At 43.2% G+C, this 12,281-nt stretch overlaps 2 protein-coding genes across 10 annotated transcripts in view; both read left to right on the top strand.

The window, feature by feature from the left end:
- Positions 1–6,493, top strand: part of Gug (arginine-glutamic acid dipeptide repeats grunge) — a 28,569-nt gene extending 22,076 nt beyond the window's left edge. For 7 of the 8 annotated variants that reach the window (XM_022068974.2, XM_022068932.2, XM_022068952.2 and 4 more), the window contains 7 exons: positions 14–181; positions 262–392; positions 633–947; positions 1,444–1,571; positions 1,765–1,877; positions 1,963–2,067; positions 4,408–6,493. In XM_022068974.2, the coding sequence (XP_021924666.1) occupies positions 14–181; positions 262–392; positions 633–947; positions 1,444–1,571; positions 1,765–1,877; positions 1,963–2,029 (922 nt within the window). In that variant the 3' untranslated portion in view covers positions 2,030–2,067; positions 4,408–6,493. The remainder of the gene's footprint in view (positions 1–13; positions 182–261; positions 393–632; positions 948–1,443; positions 1,572–1,764; positions 1,878–1,962; positions 2,068–4,407) is intronic. The other variant, XM_022068942.2, reaches the window with a different exon arrangement.
- A 135-nt stretch (positions 6,494–6,628) lies between these two features.
- LOC110832193 (transcription factor 15) lies at positions 6,629–11,965 on the top strand. Of its 2 annotated transcripts, XM_087356698.1 has the most exons (5): positions 6,629–8,090; positions 8,559–8,825; positions 10,202–10,332; positions 10,888–11,015; positions 11,596–11,965. In XM_087356698.1, exons 2-5 carry the CDS (start codon positions 8,671–8,673, stop codon positions 11,731–11,733), a joined length of 552 nt encoding a protein of 183 aa, XP_087212824.1. In that variant the 5' UTR covers positions 6,629–8,090; positions 8,559–8,670; the 3' UTR covers positions 11,734–11,965. The 2 variants fall into 2 exon arrangements, with proteins under 2 accessions (XP_087212824.1, XP_087212825.1); XM_087356699.1 differs by lacking the exons at positions 6,629–8,090; positions 10,888–11,015 and having other exon boundaries at positions 8,097–8,825.
- The last annotated feature ends 316 nt before the right edge of the window (positions 11,966–12,281 follow it).

The raw sequence follows: 12,281 nt of genomic DNA, 5'->3' as shown, positions 1-12,281 counted from the left end.
TTTGTCATTGTAGGTTGGAATTAGAGCACTTAGAGCGTGAGAAACGGGAGAGAGAAATTCGTGAGCTGCGGGAGAGGGAGCTGAGTGACCGCCTGAAAGATGAGTTGATGAAGAATGCAGCGGGTGCAGGCCCTCGTATGACGAACGCTATCGACCCCCACTGGCTTGAACTCCATAGGAGGTACGTAACGTGCCAGGCTGTAAGTGTATTGTTTGCGCGAGTTACAACGTGGCTGCCACAGTACAATGTTTCTGTTGCAGGTACACTGGCCTTGGACCAGGTGGTCCTCCACAAGGGGCAGCACTGCATCAGTTTGGCCTGTATCCCACCCCTACAGGACCTAGCCAGGTAGCACTCAGTCAGCTGGAGCGGGAACGCTTGGAGAGACTAGGTGAGCAGAGTTGCTGCAGTTGTTTGCTGAAATATTTCATCTCTTTGTCCTCCCAGTGGTTTGTTGTCTTTCTACTTTTAATTTCAAGTTGCTTTTAGAATTGTATTATAGGTCAAATAGAGCGTATGCCTGGAAGAACAGACATTCACTTGTTAGTTAAAAGTCCATGATGTAAGTGCAATTATGTGACTTCACCAGGAAGTCACTGCAGTTCATCGGGGATGGTTGCTGATGTTACAGGTATTCCTACGGGTCCTTCTGGTCCCCATGGCCCTCCCCCTGTGGGGCCACCTGGCCCCCACTCTCACCCTCACCCTGGATCGGTAGCTGCGGCCCAGTTGGAGGCGGCAGAGCGACTGGCCCTCGCAACGGACCCCATGGTACGATTGCAGATGGCTGGCATCTCACCAGAGTACCATGCACACACTCATGCGCATACACATGCACACTCTCACACACACCTCCACCTGCACCCCAGCCAGCAGGCACAGCAGGCCCAGGCACAACAAGAGGCTGCAGCTGCTGCATCTGGGACTGCAGGTTTCCCTCTGCCAGGTGAGTTGTCTTGGCCTGCTAGATTCAGGCTCATTTTCCATATGCAGTGTCATTACGTATTAGGATCAGAGTCCATTTGTTATTGTCATCATAGTTTCTGTTGCTTTTGTGTGGCCTCATTGCATCGAGTTTGCGACCGTGTATCCCAAACAATTGCACGTCTATTTATCGTTTCACTCGGCTCACAGCCCTGTCCAGTCATGCAAGAGTTCTAAGTAAACTGTGGCTTCGCCTGTTTCCCGAGCCACCTAACCTTCCTTCACGTTGTCCTCAAATACTTCTTTCTCCAGCTATTCTTGTGTCACCTGGCCCTGAAATGGACCATTCTCCATCACCATTTTTCACTGTGAAGTCTGGTAGAAACTAACTCATGTTTCAGAGGCAGTAAGCACTTCTTTTACGTTGGTCAATTTCTACCAGACTATGCAGTGCAACATAAAAAATTCCATATTTGCTTTCTCTAGAGCAAAATGTAATGCGCTCCACTTTATTTCAGCATCAGCAACTGCTGGCTATCCTAGGCCAAGCCTTCTTCCCCCTAGAGATGCTGCTCTTGGATTGCATCATCCGTCAGACATATTGGGGCGTGGTGGGCCAGGTTACGCAGATCAGCTGGCTCATCAGGTACAACCCTTCAGCAGTACAGTAGTGTGTAGACATTCATTATGTGTGCTGAGAATACAATTTTCAGGGATGTGCAGACAATCTGAATTTTTAACTGCCCAGAAAGTTGATGGACGCTGTGTTCCAGGTTCAAGTTTAAAGTTTAAAGAGAAATCTCCTTTCTCTCTACTGATATGGTTTGTTATGTTGGCAGCTCTCTGCACAGGCTGTGGCTCATGAACAGCTGCAGCGTCAGATGATGTTGGAGAGGGAGCGGTTTCCACATCCGCACCCATCCCTCGTTGCTCAGCACGAGGAATACATCAGGTAAATGACAGCAATGATGTTCACAGCTCATGGAAAGATTGTGTGCCATTGTAGTGCTCGTGATCACAGTTGTTTTGATGTGCAGGCAACAGCGGGAACGTGAGATGAAGGTGCGAGCACTGGAGGAGGCTGCAAGGGGGTCTCGACCTTGAACTGACGCTCTGTCAGTTGGATATTGACTGCCATCCTGGTGAGGCCCAGTTGGTCTGCCCATTTCTTTAGAGGGCTTTCTCAGATTTCATTTTTCATCAGTTTTTAGATCATTCTTTCAACATGTTCCTACATTCTTATTTCTCGTGTTTCCAGTCCAGTTGAATTTTCTTCCTCTGCATCTTAATCTTAATATTTCTAAGGCCTCTGCAGAAGTTGGAACACTACCGATTGTCCATTTGTCCCATCGTGCCTAAGTGCTGTGACATGATGAATATAGATAGGGGTGTGGAGGTGAGTAGTCTGCTTGTGATAGAGCACTGACCCCATTGCAGCGGTTGCCTTCATAGCTAGTTTGGATGTGACAATTTTTTTTTGCATGTAGTTGGCATCAAGCCACATTGTCTGAACCATAGATATCCCAGCTTTATATGTATCATTTCACATTATAGAGTTGGCTGTCCATGAAAACACTGATAAGTGTTTATGCTGTATGGATGGTATTCCTTTGGTTGTGATGCCATGCCATGTGATGTGGAAGAATTTATTGTCTGATTCTTCAAGATTGAAGACTACAAGACCACATGGCATCACAGCCCAGATGATTGCGCTATGTATGGGAATGAAATATATTTTGTGATACAGAAAGCACAGAGCAACATTATATTCCTGTTGAAAAGAAGTGCCTTTCAATGCCACTCTTCTGTACCTGTGACTAGATTGTCATGCACTAGTCTTTTGTAATGTTCACTGTAAAGTCAAAACATTTGCCGAGACTTACGTATTCTGCCACCAATGTTGTACCGGTAGAAAGTAATTTCATGTATGATAGATTTTGTCAGATAGAGGAGTGATCTGATCAGTGGTACCACCACATCCGTGCTAGGCCTGGTGCCCACACACGCTTTTATCCACCGGCAGCTATTTTCCATGCAGGTAAAGTGGCTGGAGTGTAAAGCATTAAGCTTTACCTCCACTCCCCCTATACACCTTTGTGGCATACCACCTAAGCGCAGGGATATCTTTACCCTTACCTTGATAGTGTAAGGGTCGAGGAACTGCAGTTCTCTGTGTAGCAACGTAAGAGGTTGGTGGTTGAAGGGTCATTTGCTTCAAACGTTGCACGTCTTTTCCTTTGCTTGCACTGTATATTTGTTAAAGAATGTAGTTCATTACCTCCATTCGCAATTTTGTTGAACTTTTAAAGCTACAAAAATTTGTATTTCCCTTTGAAGGACATTACTGGCCATATCGGTGTTGTCTTGTGGGTTGTAATGGAGTGTAGACTTGTAGGTAGATAAAAACGTTTTGAAGGAACTTAACTGCCTCTGTCTTCGGCCCTGAAGATGGAGACAGTATGTCCTTCTGAATGTTAGTATCAACCTACAAGTCCACGTGGCTTTGCAACTCGGAGGGCCAAGAACATCTTTGCTGTGAGAACCTCTTATCTCATACTACTGGCCGTGTCTGCACATTTGTGAGATGCTCGGTGGTTTGCTAGGGATTTTGGTGGTACATAAACTGTACTGTTTTGAAAACAAAAATTACTGTGTTACTAACCGTAGTTGCAGAACCTGAAGGCTCAACACCAGCCTGCCGTTGGACACACATGCTGGTCACATTCTTCCCCCTTCCTCATGTCCCACTATCAGTAGATGCATCTTGATGTTCTCCTCCGTATTTCAGGTGGTCAATTTTCCTGGGTTTTCCATTCAAAATTCTGTATGCATATCTTGTGTCCTCTATCCAAACTACGTTTGTAGCTCATTGTCTTGTCCTTCATTTCACTGCACCAAAAATACGAAATGGCCCGCATAAATCACGGGAGTTGCTTGTTATGTGAGACCCTGAATTTCTCACTTCATTCGTGGGTCCAGATATTTTACGAGTATTTTGTTTTCAAGTGTTATGTACATAATTTAAAGGAATTGTGTATGTATTAGTAAAAATGAAAATGAATGAAGATGACTGTCATATGGAATGTTGTGCTGTGTATTGTAGTAGAAGGTCACCGACGTTTCATGGGTGATCGCTGCTTCCGGGACAATAACCCTAATGCTGGAGGCAGCAGGCACCTCTGAAACGCTAAAATTCTATTTGACTTCATGGCGCAACATCCCAGAAGGCAATTATGTTCATACAAACTGCTGTGGGAACCTGAAATCTCACTGGGTAAGTGAACGTCCCTACTCTAGTTGTACGACGGGATATTTTTTAAAAGTCCGTAATTTCTTTTTGGGAAGTGAAGTGTTCCAGGATGGCATTTATTGTTACCAGGAAAATTAGTGCCAAGTACAGTGCACGTGTGTAGTCATGGGTGTGGAGCAAAGATAAACTACAAGTGGGTGTGTCTTAATGCAAGTGTTTGTTGTGATTGCAGGTGTCACCAGGAAACCAGAATGTGCACGCACTTCAATGCATATACACTTTTTTAATCTTTAAATTTTGTGTGTGGCGGGTGGAAAAAGGTAACTTGTCGTGTTTTCACTTTAGAAAATGGAAGCATACTGAATATAAATCAAGGTTTTAGTACAATTTTTTAGTACGGTTAAATAAAAGAAACAAAATTGCTAATATAATTATTATTATTAATAATATTAATATTATATAATCTTAAATGTAAGTATGGAGTAAAAAAGAAATAGTTAACAATAAATATTTTGTGACATTTCGTAGAGACACGGGTAAAGCTGAACGTGAGAGAAATTTAACGTGCACTTAACGGAAGCTTTCGGTGTTCACTGTGTTATATTTTAGCCTGTGTTAACGTGGTAGTGGTTTGTTCCCGTCGCAGAAGCGCGATGGTCCGGCACAGTCCATAGCAATAGCTGTCGATGTATTATGATATTTCACTTTGATATGGTGCATCTTTCCATTTTGTAAACATGGAATTGCCGCTTGACCTGCAGAGTGGCAGTCGGTGCACGTGCGAGGCTGCCGTCTTAACGTAATATATAAGAAGATTTTCCTCTCTTAAGTGTTGTCAAGTAAAATGGTTTGATTAGTCAGAGTTACTGCGAGATGTCTTGTAATTGTGAAGATATTTTCTTAGGTCTTCCGTGAATGATCGTACATCTTTCCTTCCTGTTTCTCTGTTGTCTGGGTTGGTTTCGCCATGGAATGGTTTGGGGCGGTGTTTCGAAGTGGCATTGATACCAGGCTGTTTCATCGCGGTCATCAAACATCGCTGCGTCAGAACAAGTCTCGGATTTATCTACTTATTGTTTTGGAAACATCTCAAGTACAGCAGAAATCAAAAGTTTGTCCATTCACCACCACATCCAGATCAGGTCCGGGACCTATCCAGCAGATGGAGCTGGAGGGTGACCACACACTTACAAGTAGTGCAGGGTTCTTATACTATAATCCCTATAATTATTATTATTTCACTAAATGTATAGAAACTGGGAACTGTTTCAAACAAGATGCAATTTATGCATTTTTTCTAAATTGACTTTTTTGTCAAGCTTTTTTATTATTATTATTATAATACAATTGAGTTTTAGTTTCTCAAGAACAAAATACTGGAATTTTAAGAAAAATCCATCCGCAGAGTTCAATGGATCATCATGCTCTCATGATTTCGCATCAGTCCGTATGTCCCCTCTGCCAGCTGGCAACGGCAGTAGCAGATTCCATCTCAGAAATGAGGAGAGTTATAAATGTACAGGATCATAAATCTCAATATTAGTTACGAGAAGGTATGTTTGAGTTTCAAAAAGTTAATATTTTTTTTTAGACATCTGTACACTTTGCATTTCTCTTGCACTTGAATGATTCGGTTTTTCACGTTTGCAGTAGTTTACGTATATGCAGAGCAACTGCAAGTGTGCGCAGAATTTTTATGAGAAATGGCTGTTGCTGATTTTGATTTTTTTTTTCCTATTTTTTTTTTTTATTTTGATTTTTTTAAAATCATAATTGAAATTACTTGAGCCGAGTATCACTAAAGTTACTCCACAGTGATACATACGACATGCTCTAGAAATTTTTGTGTAATGTGTGTTGTCCCCTTTCTTGCCACAGATTGGTAATACTGGGTCCTGTTTCTTACAAAATTAATATGTTAAATTCTAACGATAGCAGCACAACTCGGTAATTGCAAAGCCGCGTGATTTGGCCTGCTGCAGACTTTGAATGGTGTGGACTCGGGGCGCGCGCTTCAAAAAAATTGTTCTGACGCCGTCCGATTCGAAAGAAACGCTGCTTCCAGGCCAAGGGCACGTGTAAAGTTGTGGTTTACCTCACAGTGTGTGGATATATATATGCATTCATTATATGTTTAATTTTCAAGTATGGTTCTGTGATATGTAACTGCTGAAATTCTGTAGCTCTTAAAATATCGTTTTATGTCCCTTTTCTTTCTAGTTTGCATTTGGTGTAACAGGAGACTATCAGATTGTACTTGGAAGTGTTTCAGTTTTAATGAGTTATAGAAGGCATGAGACATAAACATACAGAAACTGGATTGTGTTTCCTTAAATCCCTGCTTCCTGCAACACGACCTCTTATGAGTTCGCCAGCTGCACCCCAACGCTGGGTTTTTTAGGGTCCCGTGGAACGTGAATGTGGCTTTTAGCAAACCATAAAGGGGGTAATTTTTGTGCAAAAAATTGTACAGTAATTTTATGGTGAAAAGGTTTAATTGTCTTCTAATATATTTGTGGTAAATACAGGTGAAAGAATTACTTACCAAAGACCATGAGAGGGTAAACAGCATGTGTCCAAATGATTTTTTGACTGAATGCGCACCACAAAATATCACATAATAGTCCCACAGAGAACATTAAACTGGCCACCAGTGTCTTCTATGAGCTGGCGTAGCTCAAGTCAGTATAGTTGCTGGATGACTGGGGTTTGATCCCTGACAAGGACAGAAGATCTTTCCTCCAGCCTCTGGGGCCCACCCTCCAATGAGTACTGGGGGTAAAACGAGACCGTGGCGTGATGCTGACCACTCACCCCACCTAGTGCCGTGGTCAAGAATGAATAGGAGCTTTATCGCCTCTCCCCACAATCGCCTACATGGCGTATAATGGGGCAGCTTTATTTTACAAATGTCTTATATTTTTCCAGCCACTGCTCTATCTTTGGGAGGGTGAGCATTTGATGACGTGGAGTAACAATGGACTCGTGTGTTTTGAAAAATGTTGATAATTCGAAAAGTTTTACATCGATTGAATATTGTATACGAAGGTCCCAGGTATAAACTTCGGTCTCGAGTCTAGCTTCCCTGAACTTCCTCGTTCTCTCGATGTAAAACGACTGTATAGTACCTTAAATTGGCCACGATCTCTTCCTGCTGTTGTTTGGCACACCCGTTATGTATAATCTGAGCAGCGTCGTACGTATGTTCGCCCTGGTCCTTCGACTCAATCGTAATATAAGTGGGGTACAAATGTGGGCGTCGTCCCTCCCAAGGCCCACCGGGGTCGTTGAGATGGTTTTGAAAGGCAAAAGTTGTGGGTGGCCTGGAGGCTCGCAGCATCTGGAAGCAATTGCCTTACAGGGCGACCTGAATAAACAACACAGGGTGGAATTCCAGCCATGTGTGCGCCTACTTTGTTCGAACATAACCGATAATGGTCACGTCGTCGGATATTTAGTTGTTGGTTGTCAGTACTTTTCGAATGTTCGGTGCTGTTTATTGAGGGCTCGTGATTCGGGCTTATGCGTTAGGCTAGTTAGAATCCTTTAAATTCGTGGGGGGTGGGGCTGCTTGTGGGGTGTTGTCTGGTAGAAATTAACCGACGTCTTAACCTCAATGTTGGGAAATTAAAGGGGAAGTGGACGGATGGTTGGGTAGGTCCTCCATGAGTGGGACAAATGCCTACAAAATATCCGGAACCAGGGCGCTGAAATTGTTCTCTGTCGACGCCAATGCTAGTGCAGACGATAATGCTAAATGCTTATAGGAGCCTTTCGGACTGGTAGATGGTGTGGGAGGAGTTGACAGTGATGAATTTGTGGGCGTGCTGGAAATGAAGATGGCGGAAATCTGGAGCATCCTCGAGACAACTTTCCAGGACTTCCTCACACGTGCGTGGTGGGAGCAACTCAATGGTTAGTGTACGGCTAAGACGTTAGATGTTTAAACTGATACGTAGTCTTGAGCACTGCGTATATAGGCCTGTGGATCTATAATCGTTTAAACAATGGACGCTTGCGATGTTATTTAAATATGATACTGAATGGTTGTTGATAAATCAGTCAATTTGGAGTGTGTCTCGTGTTTGAATGCTGATCGAATGCAACACTGAAGACTTTCGTTATATTTGTGTAACGTCTCTGACTACTGTCAATATCCATACAGAAGTTTGAGTGTTGTATGAGTGGTTGGTTACAAGACCCTTAAATGTGAAATATAGCAGCCGTTTGAGTGGGGTGGAAGTGTTTTAAGAACGAGAAATCAGCTGCAGTCAGTAACCGTAACTGACGAAATGTACGAAGTATGTGAAGTTTTAAAAAGTAATTTTAATAAGTGCATTAACACATTGTCTTAGTAACAGGAAATTGACAATTCTGTTATAGTACGGTCATTTCGAAATTGTAGACCGACAGTATTTGGACCGATAAATGATTTGAGCTACAACAATGAACAGTATCGACTGTCATTTATCACAAGGAGACAATTGATATCGATATGGAAGCTGAGTACATCATGGGGACATTGGAGTCTGAAGACGCGGATGTGCAGGGGGCGAAGAGAAGACGCCAGATGTTGCAGCAGCCCCTCGTACTGGAGGGAGGAAAGCACAGAAATCAGGCAAATGCTCGAGAAAGGGACAGGACACACAGGTGAGGCATGTCTGCTGCTTACGTATAATTATATATAAATACATACTTTTATCGGCATATTTTATATACATTACATACAATAAAATATACGGATAATAATGTGAAAAATTTGTAAAAAAAAATGTAGTTCACAATCTAGGTTACGTGTTCATTGTTGATTTCTGTTCTCTTGCATTACGATTCGTTTTGAACGTTGTTTCTTGCCTTCGATCCCAATTAAAAGTACCATTGAATAATTTTCTCTACGTTTTTACAATGCAGAATCTCAAAAAGAGTTTTAACACCACGTATTGTCGACAGAAGCTTCCTCGTACATTTCATAGGACCCTACTTCCTCCATTTAAAAACTTGCTACAGACTGGACGGCTGTGGTTCGGTCCCCGACGGAGACAGAGGATTTTTTTTTCTCTCCTCGATTGTTTGGGAATTTTCCGAATAATACAAATGTCACTTCACGACGTTCTTCTGATTTTGCATTTTGTCAATGATGGAACAGGAAGCGGAAGTTGATTATGCAATTGTGTGCATTTCCGGTATCACACAGTTCCCTTGCAACGTGTTTACAGACAGTTTCAGAAAATGGTGCTACTCGAACAGATGATTTAATGATGACTAAACGTTCATTCCATCTGCAGTTTATTCAGAGCGCAGTAAAATGAAGGACGTATGTTGTAGCACTGTGCGGACTTGTAAATAGTTACCACAGTTTCGGAGAAACAAATACGTCAACCTGAAGATGGAAAAAAATATTTCCTTCGAAACGTTAGTCTACCTACAATTCGAGGAGGGCCAGAAGATCCCAACGCACGTAGAGCTTTCTGTAAGGTCGTAAACATGGCTGACTCATGGTTTGCTCCGTGGTTAAGTGATCAGGCACTCGCTGTCGTCATAGCAACAAAAAAAAGCGACCTACCAGCTGTGACTAGATCCGGGTCGCGCTGCTGTCGCTTGTCGCTGGTTTTCCTCAGTTCCTCAACCACGGGTCATGGCCATTTGTGACTAGACACTCCGGCCCCCCCCCCCCCCCCACCTGGCGGGATTTGATAAGGAAGAAGAAATGTCTTCTAGGTCACTGTAGACATTTCACGGCCGAATCTGACAGACTGAGGGCGTTTTTAAAAAGGGCGCGCTAAGGGTAGCGTTTAGATTCGAGAGGGGCTGTCCAAATATTATTAGCACGCATGGGGGGAGACAATAAATGCGTGCAGACTTTTGATAGGAAAATCTCGAGGAAATTTATGTCTGTAAGTTGTGACCATGGTTGAGACAATGGTACTAAAACAGAACTTAGAGTGTGTGTGTGTGTGGATTGGATTGAACTGGCTCTGTGATGGCGTGACCTGTTCCTTGCGCCTTGTTCTCTACTGCCTGCACAGTGTCAACTCCGCCTTCACGATGTTAAGGACGCTCATCCCCACGGAGCCGGCTGACCGGAAGCTGTCGAAGATTGAGACCCTTCGGCTGGCCTCCAGTTACATCTCGCACCTCGGCACCCAACTGCTGGCAGGTACATGGTAGGATATTATTAAAGTGGACCTGAGGGAAGAGTGCAATGGTTAGGTTAGGTGGAACTAGCTCCAGGATCTTGGACGTGGCTGCCACTTCAGATTCTGCCTCTGAACTGTAAGTAAATCAAAAGCATAAATATTTCTGTGTGTAGGCACGAGTTATTCAAATTTTGAAGTGTTTAAAATATTCATTACACCGATAATATTTTAATCGGAGGTTGTGGATTTTGATTATGTTTACGCGTGGTGTCTTGTATAACGCACGCAACTTCGATGTCGAACTTAGGAACGTGATGCGATCTTCAAAAAATCTGGCAAAATGCTCTTTTTGAGCAATTGCCAGTTGAATTGGTGGTCAGAATAAGATTTCAGGTTCTCACGGCGACGAATACGAAGCTGGCTGTCATCTGGGATGTTGCGCAGTGCAGTGCAAGTTGACCTACGTTTTGGAGGTACCTGCTGCCTTCATCATCAGGGCTATCCGCCAGGTTGCATTTCAGGAGAAGTATTTGAAGTACTGGCGGCTGACGAGCTGGGTGCACCTTGTTTCTCAGGTCCTGTTGACCAGCCATGCCTCAGACCGAGTGTTCATCCTCGAGGGGACTTCTCCCCTGAACACCAGCTCCTGGGGGCGCAGCGTTCATCTCTCTGCACATTCTGCCTCGCCAATCAGAAGAAAGTGGTGAGTTTGTTACGATCATCGACTAAAGTATTTAATAACGAATTTCGATTAAGTTTCGTTTAACATAGGTCCTTTTTAGAAGCTGACAGTCGTTCAGCTATTCAAGAAATTTACCCGTCTTTTGTAGAACCTGAAGGTTCATTACCATGTTCACAGTACCACACCACCGGTTCCTATCCTGGGTCAGATTAATCCAGTTTACAGCCTCACACTTTATTTATCTATCAGATCTTCCATCTAAGCCTGTGTCTTGCAGGTGATCTTGACCGCTCGTGTTTTCGAACTACAATTTTGTATTAATTTCTCATCTTTCTCGTGCGTTCCTTTTTTGCGAGTTTCTCTGAGTACCGTTTTAGGAATCTACTAGCTCTTAGATTACTTTCTTAACAGCATTAAATAGATTATCGTTGTAATGGTGAAGTGTGGTGTTTTCTTCGCGGTACGGACTGAATTCTTAAATAGGATTTAGACGAGATTCTGGTGCAATTGTGTCGGGACTGAAATTTCTGTTCGCTTGGGGGTGACATTTAGACTTTTCTCGGCCCTAACTGAAATGCAGTGTTGCGTCTCTCTTTTACAGAAGGCGTCAGCGACTCAGGGTGCCGTGGACCCGTTCAGATACACAGTTCAGCCGCATGGGGGCCAAGCCGTCGTTTTCTACCCTCCACAAACTCCAGGCCCCGTCAACTCTACAGGAATGGATTCTTTCCTGTGCTGAACTTCTATATCCGCGGCCTCAGGACAACGCGGGGATCTCGCTGTTCCATTCACTTCTTCTGTCCAGTCACATGACGTTACTGTTGTTCACGTGATTGTTGACAATGAATAAGCCTCATTGTTGGCGTGGTGCATTGAATTGTTAAACCTTGTTGGTTTTAATATTATACGCACTACCAATGTGATTCATGTTTTTCCAACGTGTCAGCACATTAAAACTTTGTGTGAAGTTACAGTGGTTTATTAATCATCTCGTCAAAATATTATTTCTGCACGCCATGTGACCTTCTTCCATAAAATTAAAAAAAAAAATTCAGTAACTATATCCTAGTTTGTAATAGTCACACAAAACCTTCCAGTCCCTACACCGAACAACACTTCACAAATATGCGTGGATTCCAATTGTATGCTCTTAATAACATTGGCATTGGTAGATGAATCAGGAGCACGCAGATCGCAGAATGCGTTTCAAAGGAGATACATTGCCTCCTAGAACCTTTATGGCAGCAAATCCCTCATAATTATACGTTTAATTTATATAGTGCGTTG

The sequence above is a fragment of the Zootermopsis nevadensis genome, unplaced genomic scaffold (assembly GCF_977971745.1).
Source record: "Zootermopsis nevadensis isolate Lab colony 2312 unplaced genomic scaffold, Znev_1.0 Znev_ptg000027l, whole genome shotgun sequence".
In the NCBI taxonomy this organism is placed as follows: domain Eukaryota; kingdom Metazoa; phylum Arthropoda; class Insecta; order Blattodea; family Termopsidae; genus Zootermopsis; species Zootermopsis nevadensis.
This window is presented reverse-complemented; position numbering and strand designations above follow the sequence as displayed.